Below are 24,206 nucleotides of genomic sequence, written 5' to 3'. Positions count from 1 at the left end.
GGTTTTGTAAAACCCAGCCGAGAAGCCGTCCGGTTCCGGGGATTTAAGCGGACGGAGGCGGGATATAGCGGCCAGCACTTCATCCAAACGGATGGGGGCGTCTAAAGCATCTGCATTTGCCTGAGACAGTTCGGTAATCGCCGCTGTATCCAAATATGCATCGACCTCCGCAAGGGACACAGCCTCGGCCCCGTATAGTGAGGCATAATAGGTCCGAAACGCCTCCGCTATCTGAGACTCCTCAGTGAGGGTGACGCCAGAGTCGTCTGTGAGGCCGGAGATTTTGGAGCGTTGGGTCTTAGCTTTCAGAGCACTAGCAAGTAAGTGGCCAGTTTTGTTACCTCCGACGTAGTACGTATGGCGAAGGCGGAGCGTGGCCAATTCGCCCTGTCAGTGTCTAGGCTGGCTAATTGAGCCCTAGCTGCCTTTAGCTGTCTCCAGCTCTGTCTCTGTCTCTAGCCTCTGCACATCTACTCTGCAGGAAAGCTGAACGCATATGGCGCAGAACCTACGATAATGGCGACCGTAGCACCTATATTCTACAGAGAAAAAACTATCTCTCCTCCATCAAATTGGCTAAAAAAACGTACTACGTAAACGCCATTAACGAAGCCAGCCAAAAGCAAAAAACTCTGTTCACTATAGTAAAAACTTTTACCCACCCCAAAGCTCTACAGCCTGAAATCCCCCTATCCCAAGAGCTATGTGACAGGATCTCCGATTATTTTGATGATGAAATCACCTCCATTCAAAAAGATTTCCCCCCACCCCCTCCAATTCATAAAATCCCCGACTCGGACCAACCGTGCCGGACCGTGAATAGTTTCAAAAACTTCACCCCTGTAACTTTGACTCAGACCAGAGAAGCCATTCTTGCGTGCAAATCTGGTTCCCCCTCTGACCCCTGCCCCCCCAAGATTCTCCACCTCATCATTAACGAGGTCAATCCTCTTATCAACGAAATAGTTAACCTGTCCCTTAGCTCCGGTTCTGTCCCTTCCGTATGGAAAAAAGGCATGGTTAAGCCACTTATGAAAAAGGCAAACAAATCCCCAATGGACTTGACCAACCTCCGTCCCATCACCCTGCTACCCGCTTTGGGTAAAATAACAGAACAGCTCGTACACAAAGAGCTTAAGACCTTTCTCGACTCACACAATCTACTCCATCCCCAGCAATCCGGGTTCCGGGCCAATCACTCAACTGAAACCGCTTTAATCGAACTGACCGATACCATAAAATCCATACAAGATCAAAGGAAGAAGGCTATTCTAATCCTTCTCGACCTTACGGCAGCTTTCGATACCATATCTCACTCCATCCTCATCAATAGACTTATCGATATCGGCATCACCAACTCAGCCCTATCATGGATCAGATCCTTCCTCAGCAATAGGTCCCAAATTGTCACCCTTGGCTCTTTTAAATCTAATGAGAAGAAGGTTTCCTCTGGAGTCCCCCAAGGATCCATCCTAAGCCCCCTCCTCTTCAACATTTACCTCATCCCTCTTCTCAGTCTGATAGAATCATTCGGCATAACCGTAACTTCTTATGCCGATGATACTCAGCTGATCATCCCCCTCGACGACAATTCCAATAAAGCTGAGCTTAACCTCAAACACTGCCTAACGGCAGTTTTCCAATGGATGGACGCGAACCATCTTCGCTGCAACTCAAATAAAACCGAGATCCTCCCCATTGGAAAGAATGCCTCCTTCTGCCCTGCCCTGTGGTGGCCTGACAACTCGGTAGCCCCCCCTCAGACGGTCTCCTCTGCCAGAAACCTTGGGGTCACCTTTGATTCTGACCTCTCGTTCGATCATCATGCCACGTCTATTGCAGGAAAATGCTTCGGCATAATTAAATCTTTGAGGAAGTTCTTTGATTTTCTCCCCCTTGAATCTAGAAAGACAGTTACAGTAGCCCTCATACTTTCACGTGTGGACTACTGTAATGGTCTTCTGGCAGGGACTAAAAAATCCACTCTTTCGAAACTTCAAAGTGTTTTACACACCGCTGCCCGCCTTGTTCTAAAACTCCCACGCAAATCATCAATATCCACAGCCCTCAAGACCTTACACTGGCTCCCCTTGCACAAGAGAATACTCTTTAAAATTCTCATTGTTGCTTTTCGAGCCTTCAACCAAACAGGTCCTGCTTATCTCATCAGGCGCTTCCCCCACTATAATCCATGTCGTTCCCTTCGATCCTCACAAGAAAACTTTATGACCCCCACCAATTTCAACCTGAAGTCTAAAGGCGGTAAAACCCTTAGCACCCTGGCTATCAAAGCCTGGAACAGCATGCCAGGACATCTCAGACTTCAGACCCTTGAGAAACCCTTTAGAAAACTCCTTAAAACCTGGATTTTCAATCTTCCCGACGACTGGGCTAAAGCGGCTATCTAGCTCCCACCCTCCTTTCACTCTGTGATTTGGGCTTTGGGATTCATAGCGCCATGATGCTCCCTCCGGAGCGAACGCTGCGCTTTATAAATACCCCTCCAAATTCCAAATTCCAAATTCCAGACTCGTGGAGCGCAGGTGCGGCTGTGAACCCTCTCCAGTTCAGAAACCTGGGCGGTGAGGTCGTCTCTCTTCGCCCTCCAGTCCTTGGTCTCTGCTGCGGCTATCACGATGAGTTCACCGCGGGCCACCGATTTCAGGGCCCCCCACAGAGCCGACATCGATATCTCCGGTGTATCATTAATGGTTAAGTAGTCAACAATGCACTTATGAAGCCGTTTGGTGACCTCCGGCCTTTGTAGGAGGGTTTCGCGTAGGCGCCACGACCCTCGGGGGTGAGGAGACGCAGGGATTTTAAGCGACAGCTCCACCGCGTCATGGTCTGAGATGGCCGCGGACACTTGCAAACCTCGTCGAGGATTGTAAGCAGCTCAGAGGAGCCCAAGTAATGTTCTAGCCTGGCATATGTGCGGTGCACGTGGGAGTAGAAGGTGAATTGCGTTGCGTTAGGGTGTATGGCCCTCCAGAGGTCCACTAGGCCTCTCTCCTGCAACCACTCTACTCCGGTAGCCGAGATAGCGCCCGAGTCTCCATAACGATGCCCTGACCTATCTTTGTTCGTGTCCATAACCAAGTTGAGGTCCCCACCCATAAGCAGGAGCGAGCCAGAGGGTTGAAGTGACTCTGAAACAGCGCCTCTTAAAAACGCCTCCTGCCCCGTATTTGGGGCATAGATGGAGCCGATTGTCAGGCGTCTGTCACCTATCAGAAAGGTATAGGCTAAAAGGCGACTCTTGACCTCCCCTGCCTTATCCCCCACCTCTCCCCGGAAGTGCCTAGATACTAAGACAGCCACTCCAGCTCTCTTTGTAGAGAGAGAAGAAAAGAATTGCCGTGGGAAGGCACGGGAGCGCATTCTATGCCAGTCTTTGGGTAAAAGGTGAGTTTCTTGTAGTAAACAAATGTCGCCCCTGAGTGTTCTAAGTAGGAAAGGAGAGCCCTTCTTTTGATAGGATTATTCAACCCTTTCACATTTAGGGTTAGCACCTTCAAAGTAGAATAAGCCATGGTAGGGAGGGCATGCGGGATATTTCAAAATCAGAGGCTTGTGTCCGTGGCTGATAGGAATGCAATGAACTAGGCAACTTGAGGGGACCCCCCGGGTACCCCGGCTCCGGAGGAGATTGTGCATGAAGCATCGTGTGTGGTTAAAGACACATCTAGAAGTGGGCGGAGAGGAGGCGTCAGTTGAAGAAGCGAACGAAGCAATGAGAGGCAAATGAAAAGTATAGCAAATCCATCAGTGACAAATCCCTTTTGGCACACTGGTTCCCACCCGCAATCCCACCCGCTGTCCCCAACCGACCACAACTGAACCCATGTCCGCCCTCCCCCTCCCCGTTCCAACCCCAGGAGCTCAAAACGCGAACCCCAGTTCCCAGCCCCAACCATCCATCCCCCCCACCCACCACCCACTCCCCACCACCCAAACCACAAGAACACATAGTCCCAGTCCTGTCAGTCCACACAGGGCCGTGGTAAAGTTACATATTGGGGTCATGTCCAGCGGCGTCCATCGTGGCCCCCCGCCCGGCACCCCCCGGGCCCGCGAGCATGGTATGCGTTATAAACAACCCCCCACTGGGTATATAGATCATTTAGAGGGTGATGTTTCCCTGGCCACCTCCGCCACTGCAATCGCCCTCTCCTGTGTACTGATGTGGGCCTCGGGTTTCAAACGTTAAGACGGGGACCCTCTGCCGCCCACTGTTTGCCAGCCACCTCTAGAGGGCCCTTGCGAGGCTCTCACCAGCGGCGCATCTACCTCCCAGTCAAGTCCCAGTAGAGCACACGTGTCTTTGAGCGAGCGCATTTGATGTAGGGCTCCATTCCATTTAAATATCAGCCGGAACGGGTGGCCCCATGAATACGGAACCTCCTGTTGCAGCAGAAAATCCGTTGCCACTTTAAATGTTTTTCTCTTTTGTAATGTGATAGCTGAGAGATCCTGGTATAGGGCGACAGGGTGACCTTTAAATTGAAGAGGCTGTGCCCGTCTGGCCTCCCGAAGAATCCTCTCCTTGAGCGGGAAATCAGGAAGAAAAGCCAAAATGTCCGGCGGCGGGGCGGCAGCGCGCCTGGGAAGCCCCACTCTGTGTGCCCTGTCGATTCGAATGATAAAGTCAGCAGGTTCCCCCAAGATGTGTCGAAAGAGGTCCTGTAGGTAGCCAGTGACATCCGCCCCCTCTGCTTTCTGAGGGACCACCCGGACCCGTATGTTGTTGCGACGGGAGCGGTTTTCAAGGTCCTCCGCATGGGCCTGGAGGTTGAGTTGCTGATCTGTAAGTCTCAGGACTTCCTGCTGGAGCTGTTCGATTTTGCTGCTCCTGGTCTGGTCAGCTTCGTCGATGGTGACTACGCGTTCCCTAAGACCCTCCACGTCTCTCCGGAGCTCCCGTACCTCTCCGGCCACCTCTTGTTTCAGGGACTTGAAATCATCTCTGAGGGAATTGAACAAAGTCTCCAGGAAAGACCTGGTGATAGGCACGTGGTCCTCAGATGACTCCGGGGGCGGTCGTGCGGCCTCAGGAGAGGGTGGTTCTTTGCTAGGTTTGCGTTGGGGTTTCGCCAGCAACTCCGGGAGTGTCTGATTCGTTTTTTTCCCCTTGGGGTTAGCCATGTTGTGTCCAACCGCCGGAGCGGGCTTGCTCGTAGACTCCAGGAGATCGGGAAAGAACATAGAGGCCCGGGGGTTGCAAGGGTGGAGGCAACTTATGATGCAAGGAGGCAGCTCCGTCCACGCGGTCCCAGAAGTCTGCAACAGGGAGCCAGGGGCCACCGTTAGCCGATCAGGGAGCGTCCAGGTCCCACCCTGGGGTTTATCGTGGCGCGTTTTAGCCTCCTATTTGTCCGTTATGGTGGCGGGCAGGGAGCCCGGAGAGGCCCGAAGCAGCCCGCAGCGGGAGAGCGCAGCCACGATCCACGCCGGTGCGGGCGGTGGCGCAGGGGAGAGATCACGGGTCTGCCGCCACAGCCACGGGGACACCAAGGGGCAGTAAGGCAATGGAAGGCTGTACCGGGGACCAGGCGGTTCCTCTCCGGTCTACGATGAAACTCAGTTAGCAGGTAGGGGCGGCCGGCCAGGCCCAGGCACTGGGATATGCCCCCCTGCCAGGTGCCAACTCTCGCTGTCAGGCGGACCCCGGGTGGTCAACTGCACAGAGGGTAAGCGCAGGGCAGGACCTCAGCATCCAGGGGCCCCACCAGAGCGCACGCGGCCCTACCACAACCTCAGCAGTCTAGCGTGGCCCTCTGGCTCGGCCGGATCCCGCACCGGGAGCTCGAATTTGCCCCCCGAGGCTCCTCTCTAGAGACCCTCCGCCGCACTCCTCACCTCCGTCCGTTGTTTCGCCGCGGCGTTTCACTCCCGAGGGCGTTCAGGCCGCACACCGCCTCGGCTCCGACCCCCCCGGCTATGCCCGCCGATTTCTCGGGCCGACCCCGCCACTCCCTTCCTGACGGTAGCGGTAGCCGGCTCTCTTCACTGTCTCACCGGAGCCGCCCCGGGCATTGCGCAAAAGATCTTCCTGACCCGCAGTTGCTTAGTCCCGAAGCTGGGGTCTCATAGTCTCGCACCCCCGGACCGGCTCGACCTACGCTGCCAGGGGTAGCGCGACGTATACGATGTGCCCCGGGGCCGCCCCTGTTCTCCGGGGACAGCCAGGCAAGTCCGCAGCGTGGGCGATGGCCGCACGTCTCCGCTAGGCCCGGGACCGGGGCCTCAATTTTCGTGACGCTCGGTCGGCCCCTCCGCACTCCGCCGGCCGAGTCTCGGTGGTGGCAGCTGGCGCTTCACTACACCCTCCCGCCTGGAGCCGTAGATGTCGGAGTTCAGTCGCAGGCTTTACAGGCTGCTGCCCGGGTCAGTCGATAACTGGAGGCGGAGAAGGGCAGGCACGAAGCCGATCACCACTGCAGGGCAGCCGCCATTACGGGAGTCGCAGCCGAACGGTCGTCCGGCGCCAAAGCAGTTTCGGGGGACGCTCAGGCCAGACGACGATACCTCGGGGATGACAATCGATCGCAGTCGCCTGGCAGCCAAGGTTTGTGGCGTTCGGGGGGGTTAGGCTATAGTGTAAGGGGCTTCAGGAGGGACCAGGGCAGGGAGCCACGGAGACCAGCGTCCGATCAGGTCGCCATCTTGGCCACGCCCCCTGGGGTTGTGTTTAGATTAAATACATATATATTTGATATATACCTTGTGTGGTGTCCTTTCATTTGGTATTCAAGGGATTAATTATGGTAAAACAACTTGCTTAACTTTCCTGCTGAAGTCTTAGCCTGAAGACTGCTGTTTCATGCTACCACTAGGATAGCTTTCTATAAGGTTGACTTTACAACCATCATCAATAAGGGTCGATTAGACTGGTGCAAGGTGTCCACTAGAACTAGTGGTCATCATATGCCAGTCAACAGTACATGAAGGCAATTTGAACACAACAAACTCAAAAGATCTAAATTGGTCAAACAGATTGACTCCGCAACAATTTGTTACAATGAAAGAGCATCTTGCAGAGTCTGTATTAGTGAACACTGAGTAAAAGCATGGTCTTATTTTCTTGCAGATCTTCCAACTGTAAGGACAAAACCACGGCACAAGGCACTATGTTCTAACCCATACACTGGACTTTCAAGTGAGGTACAAAAATTAAGAAGGAACATATAAGATATGCTAGGAAAATATTGAACAACAGCACTGATGACTCATGGGAAGTCCGGCATCAGAGAAAACTTTACAAAAGAAGCTATGGGAGAGTAAAAGATCAAGTGCAGACACTTTCTGGGTTAAATTAATATACAACGCGAGACGTTGTAACTCTAATAAATTCTGGCTAACAATAAACCAGCTGAACCGGCCAAGGAACATCTTATCATCCAACATACAGGAACAGGGCTGGGCTAACTACATAGCCCTGAAATTTAAAACACGGCATCACACTTCTGACCAGGCGCTGACCATGCAGGATTTTTCAAGCCATTCTTCAAAACAAGGTGCTAGCAACCAATTCACCTATGTTAAAGTCATGACTGATAACCTCAATTTACTAAAAGATTCCAGGTCAAATAACTCTTGTTATCTAGCAGATGCTATAAAAAGTATAATAAATAAAAGTAAAAAAGATGGTGCTCCTGGGCCCAACAGTGTCCCTCGAACCGTTTTTAAACATGATCCAGCTTTCTGGAGCTCCCAGCTAGAGAATCTTTGTGCCGAAGTTGAGCTTTTAAATCAAATACCTGACAGCTGGCAAGGCTCATTCATGGCACCAATTTATAAAGGGGTGATAGATCGAATCCATAGAACTACAGACGTATTGCTTTGATGGACGTGGAATCAAAATACCTAGCCTCCTTGATCTTGGAAGACATGGTCAAATGGTCCAAGGATCTAATCTGATCCCTAAAAATCAGACGGGCTTTAGAAAAGGGATTGGTACAATCTCTAACATATTATCTATCACCCTAATAGCAAAGAAATGCAAAATAAACAAACAGAGCTTGCATCTCTGCGTTATCTATTTAAAAGCCTCTTTTGACAGCGTGGATCGGAACTAAGATCCTGGAACATTCCGGAAAGAATGTTAAAAAGTTTACTGCTATTTTACAGTAATACATGGGGTAGAGTGAAATTTGAGATGGATCAAGAGTGTCAAGAAAATGGAACACGGATAAGGGCCTGAAGCAGGGTTGCGTGCTGGCTCCCCATCTATTTAATCTATTTTTAGCCGAAATTTCGGTAAAACTTAATACAATCAACTCACACTCCCCGCATTTGGGATCATTAGCTCTTTCACACTTTTCCTACACCAACGACATTGTCTTACTCAGTTTGACCAGGAGTGGTCTCACGAAGCTAATAACGGGTCTCGTAGAATTCTTAGCCGTAAATAAGCTAGAAATTAATATAACAAAAACAATGCTTATCAGCAACCGGCCAACTCGTCCGTATAGCATCTGGCTCGAAGGTAGAGCCCTGGAGAATGTGTCTAGCTATAAATACCTGGGATTCTACCTTGATAATAAAATAAATCATCGAGAACAGAAAAACTACATGGCTCAACAGGCAAGTGCATTAACTTTTGCCTATAAGACATTGGCATTAGAATTGGAAGGCCATTCACTTACACCACTAATCACAGTAATAACGGTGAAAACTCTTCCAACTTAAATATATGCCAGCGCAGCCTTGCAAGGAAAAGACACAACTTTACTTAATAACCTAACAACCAGCATCTTCAAAAAGATCTTTCAGCTCCTTCAGGCGGCATCCCCGGCACAATTGCGTCTGGAATTTGGTGTAATGAATGAAAGAGTGGGCAGGTTATATTCATCAATTAAAGTTTGGTACCGCCAAATTTCGGTGGACTCGAGACTGAACGGGCTTTGTGGCTAGAACTAGAGAAAGTGCAGAGTATCATGTACGCGGTTTTTGCACAATGCGCTTGAATCCACTTACACCTTAGATCTCTGAAACAAAAATTTGACATTTGCAACATTTAAGTCAACACTAAACCAGGCCGCAAAGCGTCACTCTCTTTTGCTAGACAAAAGTATTTTTAGCCAGAAATCACATTCCTGTACAGTACTCAACAAGTACAAAGTTCTTAAACCGGCAGCTTACTTAGATTTAACATTTTCGGCCCACTTAAAAAAACAGCTAATGGCTCTGCGATTTGGAAAATATCCTTTATTGGCAGATGCTCCAAGGTGGAAAAACATTGAATGAAAAATGTGTTGCCTATGTGGAAGCCCAAAAGAAGATCTTATCCACCTGATATGCATCTGCAAGAAACTTTAGCCAACAAGAGTCACTTTACAAAGGAAAGCTTTCCTGGGCAGACCAATATGAACATGCCGGGCCGGGCGTCTATTATCAAAGGGCTTGATCCATCTGATCCTCATATGAACTGCAAATTGGTTAAGTTCCTCCGTACACAGGATCAACAATTAAGTCAAAGCTTCAACTATAGAGTATACCCACAGAGGGATTAACACCAGCAAAAACTGAACTGTTCAAACAGCCATCTTGAGGACGATATACTAAGCTGGTAGCAAGTAGACATGATCAGCTGGGACTTAGAGACATCTTTCCTTAATTATCATGAACCTTTGCTGGAAATGAAGCAAATACCAGTGCCACCTGTTAATTGCCAATTCACTCCTGCCCGCCATAAATTAAGCAGTATAGTATATGTTTAGGCACCATCATACTGGATTTTAGAGAGTATTTACTGCCAACAGAAGATATTAACCTGTGACATATTTATTGGTGATGCATTGGATTAATGAATTGATTTTAAAACATTTTCTTTTACTCACCGGTGTCATAAACAGTAAAAAATTGTTATGGTTTTAATTAACTAAACAATAAAAAATATTGACCTATTGTATGAGTAGATATGGAAACACCATAAACAGTGAAGCAGTGATCGACTGTCACACTGCACATACAGATAGGTGACAGTCTAGACAGACCCTAGGGGAAGCAGGAAAGCAGTGCTTGGGGATGTCAAAAAACCTGGATTTTCTTAGGACCCGAAAGTGCCAGATAAATTTCACTAGAATTTGAATCCTATGTCTGATATTTCTCACATACATCAGCAGGTTCTCATAGAGACAACCAATGCTACAGGCTGGAAAACAAGGTATGATCCAACTTCAATTTCTGAAGCACTGTATCCCAAGAGTCCAAGCACACACAAAAGGGCTCAGAGGGGTGTGAAGCTGCAACACTTTGCGCAAATCAGATCACATGATAATCTTTAAGTGGGATTATAAAAGTTGGGCATATTTAAAAGGGACATTGACAAAGAAGTGTAAATGGGAACCCTTTTCAAGAGGAATGTCCTGCATGATTAAGGATGTTGATACTAAAACTCACACTAAATTTAGCCTCCACTTCAGAGCTCTTAATTGTGGCCTGTTATAAACGCTGTTTATAACAGACCACAATTGCGAGCTTTGGGGTTGCGCCTAAGGGCATTCGTGGAGTGCCCGCCTGATCGCCATACCACTTTCTAAAGCAGTCATCCACCACTGCTGTCTGGGTGTGAGAATAGCTCATCTTCAGTGAGAAATAGAAAACCACCAAACCTAGCAGCACCGCTGGGCCTCCTAGACATCTAGGAGAGGAAGTTGTCACCGGAGGAGAAGAAACGGGCCCTAGCGAAGAAGACGGCCAAGCTGGGGTTGAGACCCCAGGAAATTATGGCAGCAATCAAAGAAAAGCAGAGGTAATCACAGGTGGTGCCTTTGACCCCAGGTTACCCAAGGTTATTGTTCCTAAAAAGACAGACGGGGATGACAAAGACAAATGGTTGGTATCCTTTGAGAGAGCTCTAAGGATGAGAAGGGTGGGTGCACAACATTGGGAGTCCTTACTTTGGGAACTGGTACCAACAGTAGGGAGAGCTAGACTGCTTACACTTGAGGATGAGGTAGCAGAGTCTTACACCCTCATGAAGGAGGCACTCATTGAGGTTGTCTTTCACCTGAGGAGTACAGATAAAGGTTTAGGAGCATTCACAAGGGGGCAACACAGACATGGGTGGACTCTGTAGATGCCTCTCTGAAGTCACTATAGGGCCGGATTGAGGGTAACAAAATTAAACATATGAAAACTTATACAATTAAGTGGTGAAGGTTCACATACTTACATATTTTACCTCAAAGTCATTACACTAGCATCTGGTAGATTCCAGGGTATCTAGCCCTAGAGAGCTGGGGGAGATAGCAGATGAGTGGGTACGCAGTAGGGTGCCCAAAAAGTCCCACAGTGGTGAACCTGAGATAGGAGGGCAATGGCCCTCTCAGGGGAAAGATGGGGATAAGTCAGATAAGCCTAAATAGACCCCATAAGAAGCCAAAGGGGGAAGGCCCAGAGCCACATCTCAATCGAAGGGTAGGGGTTATCAGAAAAAGAATTGTTAGAAATGGGGTCTGTAGTTGGCAGTGGTTTGCACCCTGTCAAAATAGGGAGCCTCTCTCTAGTCAGGATAAGGGAGTCACACTACTAAGATAACCCCCTGCTCTCCCACTTGGTAGCATGGGTCCAAATAAAAAAAAGGGGACGGGCGAAGTCTAACCAATAAAGTTCCAACCAGCAACAGCTTAAAACAGAGGTGCTTGCTGGCACCCTGTTTATTCAACATCTACACAGCTGACTTGGAGGAAAATCTTCGCTCAACACAATGCGACCCTCCAAAACTGGGTAATGCTCCCATAGCAAGTCTTCAATATGCAGACGATATCGTCCTACTCTCTCAAACGACTCGAGGCCTGCAGCGGCTGATTTCCCAACTAGCAGCATACACCACCTATGGTGAATTAGCAATCAACCGTCAAAAATCGAAGGTTGTGTGCTTCTCCAGCCCCCACAAAAAACGACCTCAATTCATCTGGCACTAAACAACAACCCAGTGACCCCGATGGACACATAAATACTTGGGGGCACACATTTTGATTGCCAGCTCAACTACAATCAACACCTGGACCTAGGGCGCAAGCTAAAGCCAAACAGCTTCTATTCGCATTCAAAACCTTGCAGACAAAACTCAGCAGGTGCTCAACAAACCACCTACTAGAGGTCATAGCAGCAGAATTCCTGCCATCCATTTCCTATGGGTCGGAAATGATAAACATAAAGGACTCAACCATTTCACAAGCACACGTAAGACTGGAGTATGGATTACAAAACCAGATACCAGCAAGACAAGAAGCACTGGTTAAATATTATTGGAGAATGTGGGCAGCAGACAAAAACACTCTAGCCCATCACTGTTGGCAGGAGATTAGACTACAATCCAGGTTAAACAAGTCCGTACTTCCAGTCTTGAAAGAATTGCTTTCCGCACTAAGGCTAGACATGGCCTGGCTCACAATAACAACCTATTCCGAGTTGAAACACGTAGTAAACAAAGTCATCAAGCAACAATCGCTGTTAACAGACAAAGCCGCCTTGGCCCACAAATCGCACACATGGGCTGTGCTGTCATCTTATAAATCGCTGCAACCTCAACCTTATCGGTTAGAACACTTTTCAAATCAACACAAGCGGACCTTGACCCTATTGAGGCTGCGATCATACCCCTCAAAAGACCTTACTCCAAAATGGAAACGGACCTGGATAACAAAGGAGTGCTGCCTTTTTGGAGTCCCGGAGATGAGTCATTACTACATCTCTTTTGCATTTGTCCCGAGCTACTTAACACTCGGAAAATCCTCCTTCAAGAAACACTGAAGAGTAAACAATTAAGGACCTGCAGAGCAGCCATTATAAAACGTCTTGAAGGCTTGTCCATCCAACTGTACTGCAAAGCAATAAAATATTGGTATCTAGTGGCAAAAGAACTCGACAAGAATGACTGATGAACTGAACCAGACCATACAGCATTGCCTTGTTCATCTATTTTAAACCCCGTAGTCCATATCCTCTCAGCACTAGCACTTTCTTACACTTTGGAGAAGCATGTGAATATGTGTATAGTTCTAATCAACTTACCAAAAAAAAGTTAACTCTACTCGTACAAATATAGTTTTAATTCATGTGTTTATTATAATTTTAACTTGATCAATTGTTCTGATGTCTCACCTACCAAGGTTGTCTGTTCCCCCTTTTATAATTTTAAAGAAATTAAATACAAGTACTTATTATTATTATTATTAACAAAACCATTAAACTCATGATTATGGGTTTATCAGAGAAACTCATGAGGAGATGGATATTTTTCTGCCATGTCTATTGTTTGCCTCTGGGAAAGTTCCACAAAAAGGAGTGGGATTCAGTCCCTTTGAACTGCTCTTTGGACACCCTGTGAGGGGTCCCTTAGGTTTGGTTACAGACGGTTGGGAGAGACCTCTTATGGAGCTCAAACAGGACAGCCTAGATTATGTACTAGGCCTTCACTTCAGAATGGCAGAGTAAATGAAAAAGGCAAACAGTAACTTGGAGGCCAGCCAGGAGCTTGTCAAGCACTGGCATGACCAAAAAGCTTCCCTGGTGGAATACCAGGCTGGGCAATTGGTTTGGATGCTAGAGGCTGTAGCACCCAGAGCACTACAATACAAATGGACTGGGCCTTACCTTAGCTTGGAAAAGAAGGGTGAAGTCACATATTTGGTGGACTTAGGTACCCCAAGGAACCCCCATATGGTGATCCATGTGAATAGGCTCAAGTTGCATCATGACAGATCTGACATTACAATGTTCATGGTGACAGATGGTGGAGAAGAGGAAGAAAGTGACCCTCTCCGGACCTGATGTCAACTAATGTCAAATATGGCTCAGTTGAGAGAGTAGTACTTTCTACCACTTTGACCAGTCAGCAGCAAAAGGACTGTTACAACTTGCTTGGGCAGTTTGCTGACTTATTTTCCTTGACTGCATGGTGTACCCATGATGTGGACACATATGACCGTTTCCTGTCAAAGGTAAGATATACAGGTTGTCAGGCCAAGTCAGGGTTATCATTAAAACAGAAGTTGCAAAGATGCTAGAGTTGGGGATGGTTGAGCACTCTAGTAGTCATTGGGCAAGCCCAGTAGTTCTGGTGCCCAAACAAAATCCAAGAGGATGAAAACCAGATTTAGATTCTGTGTGGACTACAGAGGCTTATTACAGTCCCCAAGACTGAGCCTCACCCCATACCCAGAGCTGATGAACTCATTGATAAGTTGGGGGATGCAAAATATCCTAACACCTTTGGCCTCACTTCAGGTTATTGGCAGATAGCCCTCACACAAAGTACCAAGGAGAGGTCTGGCTTTTCAACCACAGAAGGCTACTTTCAGTTCAAAGTGATGTCCTTTGGGTTGTAAAATGCACCCGCAACTTCCATAGCTTTGTGAATAGAGTACATATCTGGATTATATCGCTGTTTGTAGTTCCACCTGTGAGCATCACCTGGTATACCTCAAGGAAGTGCTTCAAGACTCAACACGTAAGCCTGACTATCGAGGCAAGTGCCAGATAGGGCAAGGGTCTGCAGTGTACTTGGGTTACCAAGTAGGTGGAGGCCATGTACCAGCCTCAAACCCGAATTCAAACAATTCTGCCCTGGGAACCTTTAAAGACTCAGGGCCTGATTTTGATTTTGGCGGTCTTGCCGCTGGCCCGCCATGACAGCGGGCCTGAGTACTCCATCAGGCTGACAGGTTACCACCCACCATATTTAGATGCGTACGCGATACACGGAAGACCATCAAGCCGGTGGTCTTTTATACTGGCTTCATTGCCAATTTGACAGCAGGGTATTACACGATAATGCTCTACAGCCATATCATATAATGCACCCAAATTATCACACATACCTGCACACATACATGCTCATGCCTCAGGCATACACATATACCACATCTACAAGGTGACCTTTAATTCACCTATGCCCACAAACTAACCATTAAACATCCTTGACACATATGTATCAAACAGGTAGAGTGTTTGTTGTAGACTTTACTGTACCTCTTATTTGAGAGAGGAGGCTTTACTAATACTTTCTGACTTGTACCTTTTGTGTGACAGTAGCAAGCTTGTGCTCCTGCTTTAGTGTTGGGGAGGTACAAAAATGTACCCTTTCCCTGAAGGAGGATGCCTGTACTTCTGGCCATGCTGTGCCTGTTCCATGAGGAATGGGAGTCTGCGACAGTAGCAAGCTTGTACTCCTGCTTTAGTGTTGGGGAGGTACAAAAATGTACCCTTTCCCTGAAGGAGGAAGCTTGTACTTCTGGCCATGCTGTGCCTGTTCCATGAGGAATGGGAGTCTGCACTGTTGATGCTGAGCTGTACCTTTTGGTGGGAGTTATTGTTTGGTGTACTTTTTCTGTGAAGATGGTAAGTTTGCCAACTGATGCACATGGTGTATCTGCTCTGTAAAAGAGGAAGACTTGCACTGCTAATGGCTAAGTGTGCCTGTTCTGTGAGTGGCAGCTACACTACAGCTGGTCTGATGTATCTGTTCTGTGAGTGAGGGAAGCTTGTATTCTCATGTTTCGAATGCATTCATAACGCACACTGTTGTGTACCTGCCTGTTCATGCAATTAGGGTGCATCTGGATGTGGGTTCTAACCATGATTCTCCGTCTTCTTTGAAGACCTGCAGGAATTGTTGAAACATTACTAAGAGAAAAATAAAACAACTTATATGTGTATTGGAAGCAGATTATGGAAGGACGTAGATAATGGTACTTGTCTAAAACTCTCTGGCACAGAATTAAAAATATGTTGTGCTGAGTTTGCAACACAAAAGCAGCACAAACCTGAGTAAAATGTTCATTTTGGATTTACTTTCCTTTACAAAACATAAAGGAACGATGTATTTATTTATTTTATTTTTATTTAGAAGGTTTTATAGAGCGCGATCAAGATCCTTGCGGATATCAGAGCGCTTTACAATGAACAAAGTGGATTATACATAATGAATAGCAAGACACAATATAGAGAACAAGCATGGGATAAATAAAGTAATACACACAAAAAAGTCGTAAAGAACCGAAGCATGGGATCACAAGAACATAAGCGGCGCGTCTCAAATGAAAAAGGTTCAGGGCCGGGTAGAGTGGTCAAGTAAATTTTGCCATGAGAATCGCTTTTACTTCCTTTTTGAAAGATACGATAGAAGAATTCAATCCGGTTTCAGGGGGAAGAGTATTCCAAATCCTAGGTGCCATCCCAGAGAAGGATCGTTTATATGTTTTTTTTATTTAATCTTTGAGGTTTCAGTAGTAGGTTATCTGCACCCCTAGAGGACTTTGAGCCATCAGAGATTGTCAATTTCTGTGCAAGGTAAATGGGTGCCTTGTGGTGTAAGGTCATATGTGTTATGCAAGCAATTTTTAGATACATTTTTGCTTCAAACGGGAGCCAGTTCAAGGATTTTAGGTCAGGGGAGATGTGGACCCTTCTTTTCGAGCCAGTGATGAGTCTTGCTGCAGAGTTTATTGATGCTCTGAGGGGGGCTGTAGTCGCTTTTGGGAGGCCGCATAAAGAGACACTACCATAATCCACACGGGGGATAACTAGCGCTTGTACAGCCTGTTTGAAGTCGTTGACTAGCAAGAATGGCTTCAACTTCCTTAGAATGTTTAACTGGAAGTTTGCTCCCTTTGTGGCGTTGCTAACGTGTTTCTGCATGGTGAGATTGCTGTCCAGAGTTATTCCCAAGGATTTTGCTTTACTTTGCCTCAAGGGGGCATTACATGGGTATAACATGGGCATTCCCAAGCAGCCCCTCACCTATTAACAATATTAGACAGGGCTCTTTGACAAAAAATGAAGTTTCGTTAAAGGGTGCCGTAAAAACAAAGAACATTTTTAGTCCTGCTAACGTTTCCCACTTTGCACTGGACCGCACACATCCAAAGTGCCAAAAGTTATAAAGTTAGTCTGAGCATAGTATTTGGTACTGGAAGGATACCTTGTCAGTACAAAACCTATGCCAGACACGGTGCAGACAACTTTGCACTGCGTTGCGGTTCATTAATGAACAAATCTGTTGTGAAACTTTTTGAATAAATCTACATCCTCAGACAATTCGAATGGCATCAAGGCTACATATTAGGCTACATATTAGAAATATAAGCTCACGTCTTAACAGCCACTTGAAGCAGAGGACAAGTGTACACACCAGCAGAATGAAAAAAGTGCACTGTCCTTTGGACACGAATCAAAGCACACAGTCCTAATATCTTTACATTTCTGATACCATTTCTATGTTTTTTACTCAAAGGGAGAAAAAAATAGGGATCACTGGTTCCTTACCGTGTAGATCACCGAAGTGTACAAGGGTATTTTGGTCAACTTTCTTTTGATGAAGTTGTAGGAGCCATATGTCATTGCACACTGCTAGGTATACTGCACCATTGTGTACTAATTTGCAGTTTTCACCCAGTGTGCCATGACTAAGTCCTCTTTTTCTTCCAAGCGTGGTCTGCTGCTGGGCCTGGGCTTTTAAAAGGTCTATTCTCACTGCCCTTCCAAGTCCTGGTTTGGTGATATTGAGTATGGCCATATGCTGGCGTGCTCTCCTGGGCCCCTCTGCCCTACAATGCTGGAAATGGACTGGGGTGGACAACATAATCCAAACTATATCGTTAACACTGTCAATTACAACAGTCCAGTCCCACTCTATCCTTTTTAGTCGGGTACACTTTATTTCTTTTTGGGATATTTCAGACTCAACCCCCCCCCAACATTATTGACTAAGCTACACCCCTACTCAGGATTGTGGATCCTTAGCCAGGTAGAGGCCAACGCAAGAAGGCAAAACATCTGTAATCTTAAACTTAGTCTGTTCCCCATGTTTTACTGGGTGTACACAAAAAGAGGAACCGTCTTCTGTATTGTATCCTGGAAAACATAGCCATAGAATGTCCTGAGGTCCCGGAATCTACTAAGGCAGACTGTGAGTAGACCTCCAAACTTTGTGATCAACGCTTGTGATAGTAATGAACTTTCTTATTAACTGACACTTCAGTAATTATCTGGCTCATTCCTTGTCTTTTTCCTGAGAACTAGCCATTCGTTTTCTTACAGCTGGGGTTAGGATCGTATGTAATGCCGTATCTTGCTGAAAGTTATGCATAGCCCGCCAGTGGCCGCCTCGCTTGCATCTCCAGGGAGATGTTTTTTTTTTTTTACAACCCTTCAATGTTCACCTTGGAGATACCCAGTAGGGACCATCTCACAGGGAAAGGCAGGACGGGTTCCCCAGTGGTCTACGGCGCAGAGATACTCCTTCGGGAGTCGATTCTAGCGCTTTAGAAACCCACAATCAATCAATCAATCAATGTGCATGGCTTTTTCTGGTGTATGCAAACGTTTAGGCTTTTCCATTACATGGTCTTTCAAAGGACTTCAAGAATAACCTTTGCATTCGCCACAGTAGACTTTCTACTAGGCATCTATATGCAGTGCTAGATGCATTAAGGCTGTCAGTATAGTGGGTCTATTGTAGTATGACCAGAATTTTAAAGCTAAAAACTGGGACATTTCACAAAAATAGAAGAAGGACTACAATTTTACTTCAAGCGATGAGAGCGCGCCTCAGCAGAGAATTACAGAACAGGCAGTAAGAACATACATAAAATGCAATTTTTAAATCAAGTAGCTTGCCTGTTAATTAAATTGCTTTCTTGAAACAACTCCCAACTATCCCTGTTTTGTAAAACCTAAAAAACACCTCCCACAGTTTTCAGTCGACCCTCTCTAAAAACCGGGACATGAGCTAAATTTCTGGAAATCTGCTGGGACAGCAGGTGAAAACTGGGACTGTCCTGGTAAAACGGGGACGCCTGGTCACCCTAGTCTATTGAAAACTAAAGACAAGGTGTCTTCTAACACATCTCGTAGCCTTTGGCAAAAGGCAGCTATCTCTGCCTGGTTTACCAAAGCTACATGACAATTAGGAAACAACTGATATATAAGTAACAACTACTTTATTTCCTTGTTCCAGGTTTAATAACACCATGTTCGCAGCCTGTTACGTAAGCCAATTTCTTAACTGAAATTAACCAGTTCCAATTAGCACGCTAAGGGCTCTGGCTCAGGATCAAGCAGATAACCTATGTCATGGCGTCTTTGGCTAGATTAGAGACTACAAATGTTACTTTGGCCGAACATAGAGCACAGGATTGTGGTTGAGACTGCACTAAAAAGTGTTAAAACATAAGGTGATCAGCCCCAAAGTTCTGTGGTGGAGCTAAAGACAAAAAACTAGCCAGAGATGCACTCCCTGTTCCTGCAAATGTTGCTGTTGTCTGACGGATCACTCCTTGCCTTAGGGGCATTGTCAGTAGTCCCAGTATGCTAGTATTGATAGTTTGTAAAGCGATCACCTGATTTATACAAGTTTACAGGAAAAGACGTTATCTCTTTTTTTCCAGATTTTTTTTTTTTACTTGAGCCATTGCCTGAAGTTGTTTTTTGGAAGAATTCATTGGCTTTGCAAACTTTTATGTTCTGAGGAGTCAGACCCGTTGAGAGCTCCTGAAGTCCCTAACCCCCTGTGCAGAGGTATCAGATAGCTGATATGCCCATCAATGGGAAACAGGGAACTTAGTTCGTGAAAAAACAAGCCTGGATTCACTCTTTAGTTGAATCTGTCTCACTTGCTAGTGTCTTTTAATGATTTTTACCAGTTAACCTCAGGGACTTTGAGGGTTTATGGACCTGCTATGGGGTAAATAGAATACAACAGTTGGGAGTCAGGAATATGATATTGGATGCCTGACAGCTAGGCAGATGGGTAGAATGAGGCATACCCGTTTCAGTGGCAGAATGTGCTGCTACGGGCACGTCAGAATACCAGGCAGGAACACCAGACGACGATGAGGTCGCAAGCTATGTATCAAAATAGCAAGAAAAATAAAGGCACAAACAAAAGGAGTGACATTTGATGAAGGGGACTAAAAACGCACAATAACTTTTGTGGATTTTCTGACGCATCTGTTGGCCCAAAAGTCACGCGTTGCTGGAGTCATGTCGCAAGCACGACGCAACCCCAGCAATGCATGGGGAGGCCTAAACTCATTGTACTACGTCACTCCTTACGCCTGCTTCAAGCAGGCTTAAGGTTTTGACACAGTGGCAATCTAGAAGTGGCGCAGTGAAACATTGTAGATTTCACTGCGTCATTTCTACGAGGCTTTCCTGCGTGGGAACGCCCACCCTGCATACATTATACCTGACGCAGGTATACTGTGACGCGGGGCTTTACAACGTGATGCATCTCTGTAGATGTGTCACGTTGTAAATTGGTTACATTGTTAACGCCGGGGCTGCGCCACAAAAGTAAAGCAACAGTGACGCAAAAGTGTCGTAAGGGGCTTGTAAATCTGCCCCTGAATAAGGCAGTTATCTCATTGAGGCCCGTCTTCAAGGAGGATGAGTTGAGAATTGTATTTCAGTGAAAGTCTCCCTTGCACTGAGAGTGAGGCAACAGCTGCTCAAAAGCATGAATGGTAGAGTTCCTTGCTATTTCTGTCAATTCAAACTCTTACCAATCGAACTTATATTACAAAGAAAACAGAGTTTTATAAAGCGCAAACTTAGAAAATCACTTAATCTCCCCGTGCCTAACAAAAAATTAATATGTCCTCTTGTAACGCAACTGGTGCTATGTAAAGCGCTCTGATACCCCTTCTCTCAGTTGCCTTCACAGTTTTTTTTTCCTCGGCTGAAACCTATATCAACTCACTCTATTTTAAATGTTGACACCTTTGTATCATTCATATTGTTTCAGCCTCACTAGCCCCTGTAAATAAAGTGCGCCAGTCAACATGCTAGATAAGCAAAAATATATACAAATTTAAAGGAGCTATTATATGCATTACAAATGTACACTACACAAATGCCGCCAGGTTGCAATGTTACATTCAGAACCAACTTGTTTCTGATTAACCTTGCAGTGATCATAAAACAGATTTTTCTCTTTAATTCTTTTAACACTAGCTCAGAATATTTCTGATTCACATAAGATTACAACTGTGCACCACTGTAAGTTACCAAACCAAAATCGTTAACAATATTCATTATAATATTTATCCCATTTCCTTTTAAAACCGTCTTTTCCTAATGACCATCACTTATTCTGTTTGCCCTTGAAACTCTTAAAGCTACCGTGGGAACAGATGTTGTTTTTCGTGTTTTTGTACTGCACCAGAGGCAGGATTGGATAAAAAGTAGTTACTGTGCATGGCTTGACTTGTAGGAGGGGTGGCTTTCGGTGGGTGACGATTCTGTGTTTTGCTGTCTTGTCACAAAATATGATTGGGTAAAGTATTTGTCACTGTGCTTTCTGAGGTGTCACGTCTTTGTTTTTCAGGTGACATCACTCTTGATCCACACACCGCAAACCCCTGGCTCATTTTGTCAGACAACGGGAAGACTGTTGGCTATGGAGTAAGAGCACAGGACCTTCCCAAGAATCCAGAGAGATATGATTCCTATGCCTTTGTCCTGGGGCGAGAGAGTCTGACCTCAGGAAAACACTACTGGGAGGTGGAAGTTGGAAACAAGACAAGCTGGACTTTGGGGGTTTGTGATGAGTCTCGGAGCAGAAAGGGCAGCTTAATTCTAGAGCCTCAGAGGGGATACTGGGTGATACGTCTCATAGATAATTGTTACCAGGCTAACACCACCCCATGCACTCCTTTGACACCTCGTGTCCGCCCCATCGTAGTGGGTGTTTACCTGGACTACAAAGCTGGCACACTATCATTTTACAACGTCAAGGACCAGTCTGAGCTCTACTCTTTCATTCAAGCCACCTTCCCACGCACACTGAGAGCATGCTTCAGCCCTAGCATCAGGGATGGTGGTAGGAATCTTGACCCTTTGCGGATCCTGCCAGTGTGACTCCAGAGCAGCACGCGCTCCATACTAGGCAAGGGTCCATTGTATTGTATTTAAGGGTCACATTTGTCTTTTTGGCGCTTTATATATGTAAATATCGAAGGAAAACAGTCTATTTTCAAGGCCTTTTGGTATGCTGCCCTGAGTCGCTAAAACTAGCCGGCAATTGCCGGTGCAGACTAAATGCACATAAAATCTACAACATGGTAATGCCCTTGCATCCTAACAATCCAATCCCTTTGGACACTTGTATATCAGAATATCAATAACAAAAATGTCGCTTTAAAAAGTATTGTGGCCAAAATATTATACACATATGTTCCATCAGGCGTAGATTTGCTTTTACTAACTCCTTCTGGGCAATACAGAAATGTTGATATCTAGGCCTCGATATTTTGGTACAACATCTTGTAAGACTCATCTCTGCAAGAATCTTGTTTTCTGTTGATATTTGTAAATGATGGCAAATCTAAGGTTATCCGTTTACTGAAAGGAATCTCCTTGACTGCTCTTGCGTGTGATCCTTTCACGGACTGGATGTATAAATGATTTTGGGCAGGGATGCATATTTTCTCAATCCCATTAGAAAGCTTTCTGCCTGGTGTTCGCAAGGCAACCTATCTTGCAAGGTTTGAGATAAAGAATTCCCTTCCTCCCTGACTGGGTGAAATAGCACCATTATGTAACACAAGTCAGAACCTTGAGTTATCACGAGGTTCTATATGTGAGGGGCAACATGCCACTGAATTTAGAAGTCCCATGCGCAGCACATTCTTGAAGTACTGTTTTCTTGTTTTATCTGCTTGTTTAGCAGACCTCTCCATTTTTTTCTTCATCAAATGGTTTCATTGATTAACAATAAACGAGGGCTGTTTGTAAGTAATGGGTTATGGTATAGGATATGAAATGAACCAATGACTAACCTCCAAGAATATTGATTTTCAGGAAATAAAATCTTATTTATCAAATAAAGGGAAATACGTACTGTTAAATAAATATTTAGCTCGTGTTCAGATTCATGGTTTGGAGCTTGTGCTTATCCTAAGTCACTGCTGAGTGAGATGTTCTTGTGAATTGCTGTTCTCGTGTACTTTCTGGTTCTCTGCACCATGCTTAGAGTAAATGCATATAATAAGGGGCATTTCTTCGATCACTATGGCTGTCCCTGACTGTCAGCTACGCAAATAGTAAAAAGCCTTTGCGATTTACCAAGCCTAGTGCTAAATAGTAGACATTCGAGCAGATGTACGAAAGTTTTTTGCAGACCAAAGGTTTTATTAAAAAAAAGTGTGGCCCATGTACCAACCCTATTTTGTGAGTCGCTAATCAATTAGCGACTTGCAAAATAGGGTTAGCGACTCGCTATTAGGCAGGGGCGTTCCAAGGGCGCCCCTTCCTAATAGCGACTCCAAAATCTATGTATGAATGTTTTGCAATCGCAATTGCAGTAGAAAAACACTTGCAGTTTACCACCCTTCTCAGAAGGGTGGTAAGGCTCTCCCAGATGGTAAGGGGTACCTAGGGGACCCTTTCCCCTTTGGGAAGGGCGGGCAGTGATCCCAGGGACCACTGCCTGCCCTTAAAAAAAGAAACTGAAAAGTTTCATTTTTATTTTTTAAATGCATCCAGTTTCCTTTCAGGAAAACGGACTACCTTTAAAAAAAATTTTTTTATTTAAAAGCAGTTCCAGACATGGTAGTCTGCTGACCCCAGCAGGGCACCATCCCTGGGAGTGCTATCCATTACCAATGGGGTCGCAAACTGCGCCTGCCTCATTAATATTCATGAGGCATGCAATTTGCGATCCCATTGGGCATCCCAAACAGTGTCTCAAACACTGTTGTACATAGCATTTTGCGACTCGCACAGTGCGACTCACAATTTGTGAGTCGCAAAATACTATGGTCGTACATCTGCCCGATTAAGCAGTATTTGGCTGAAAGTCATGTTTAGCAAAGAAATTTCCCTTTTCACCATAAGCTAAATAGCAAATAATATGCACTATTTGTTCAGCAGCCATTTAAATATCAAAGAAACGTCATTATTCACTGGGCTAATGGCTAAACAGTAGATAGTTCGCACGATTTGGCCAGTATCCATGTAAATAGCAGAGGAACTTCCCTATTGGACTGGCTACTGTCTAAACAGCTGACCTTATGTATTATTATGCCTAGCAAATATTTCAGCAGCCACTTGCCACCAGGAAAAATGCAAACAAAGAATGAACATAATTGGGACCCATCTGTTTATGCAAATTCGCACTAAAAATGTCAAATTTAATTTGCATCTGACCAGCACCTACTGCTAGGACTGAAGGACCTAGCAGCCATCAAAGA

General features: G+C 45.8%; 1 protein-coding gene across 2 annotated transcripts in view; it reads left to right on the top strand.

Annotated features, from left to right (window-relative positions):
• LOC144823680 (E3 ubiquitin-protein ligase TRIM39-like) overlaps positions 1–22,883 on the top strand; it is a 137,331-nt gene extending 114,448 nt beyond the window's left edge. For both annotated transcript variants that reach the window (XM_078682416.1, XM_078682406.1), the window contains exon 8: positions 21,341–22,883. In XM_078682416.1, coding sequence (XP_078538542.1) covers positions 21,341–21,344 — 4 coding nt within the window. In that variant the 3' untranslated portion in view covers positions 21,345–22,883. The remainder of the gene's footprint in view (positions 1–21,340) is intronic.
• The last annotated feature ends 1,323 nt before the right edge of the window (positions 22,884–24,206 follow it).

The sequence above is a fragment of the Lissotriton helveticus genome, chromosome 1_1, assembly GCF_964261635.1.
Source record: "Lissotriton helveticus chromosome 1_1, aLisHel1.1, whole genome shotgun sequence".
NCBI lineage: Eukaryota > Metazoa > Chordata > Amphibia > Caudata > Salamandridae > Lissotriton > Lissotriton helveticus.
This window is presented reverse-complemented; position numbering and strand designations above follow the sequence as displayed.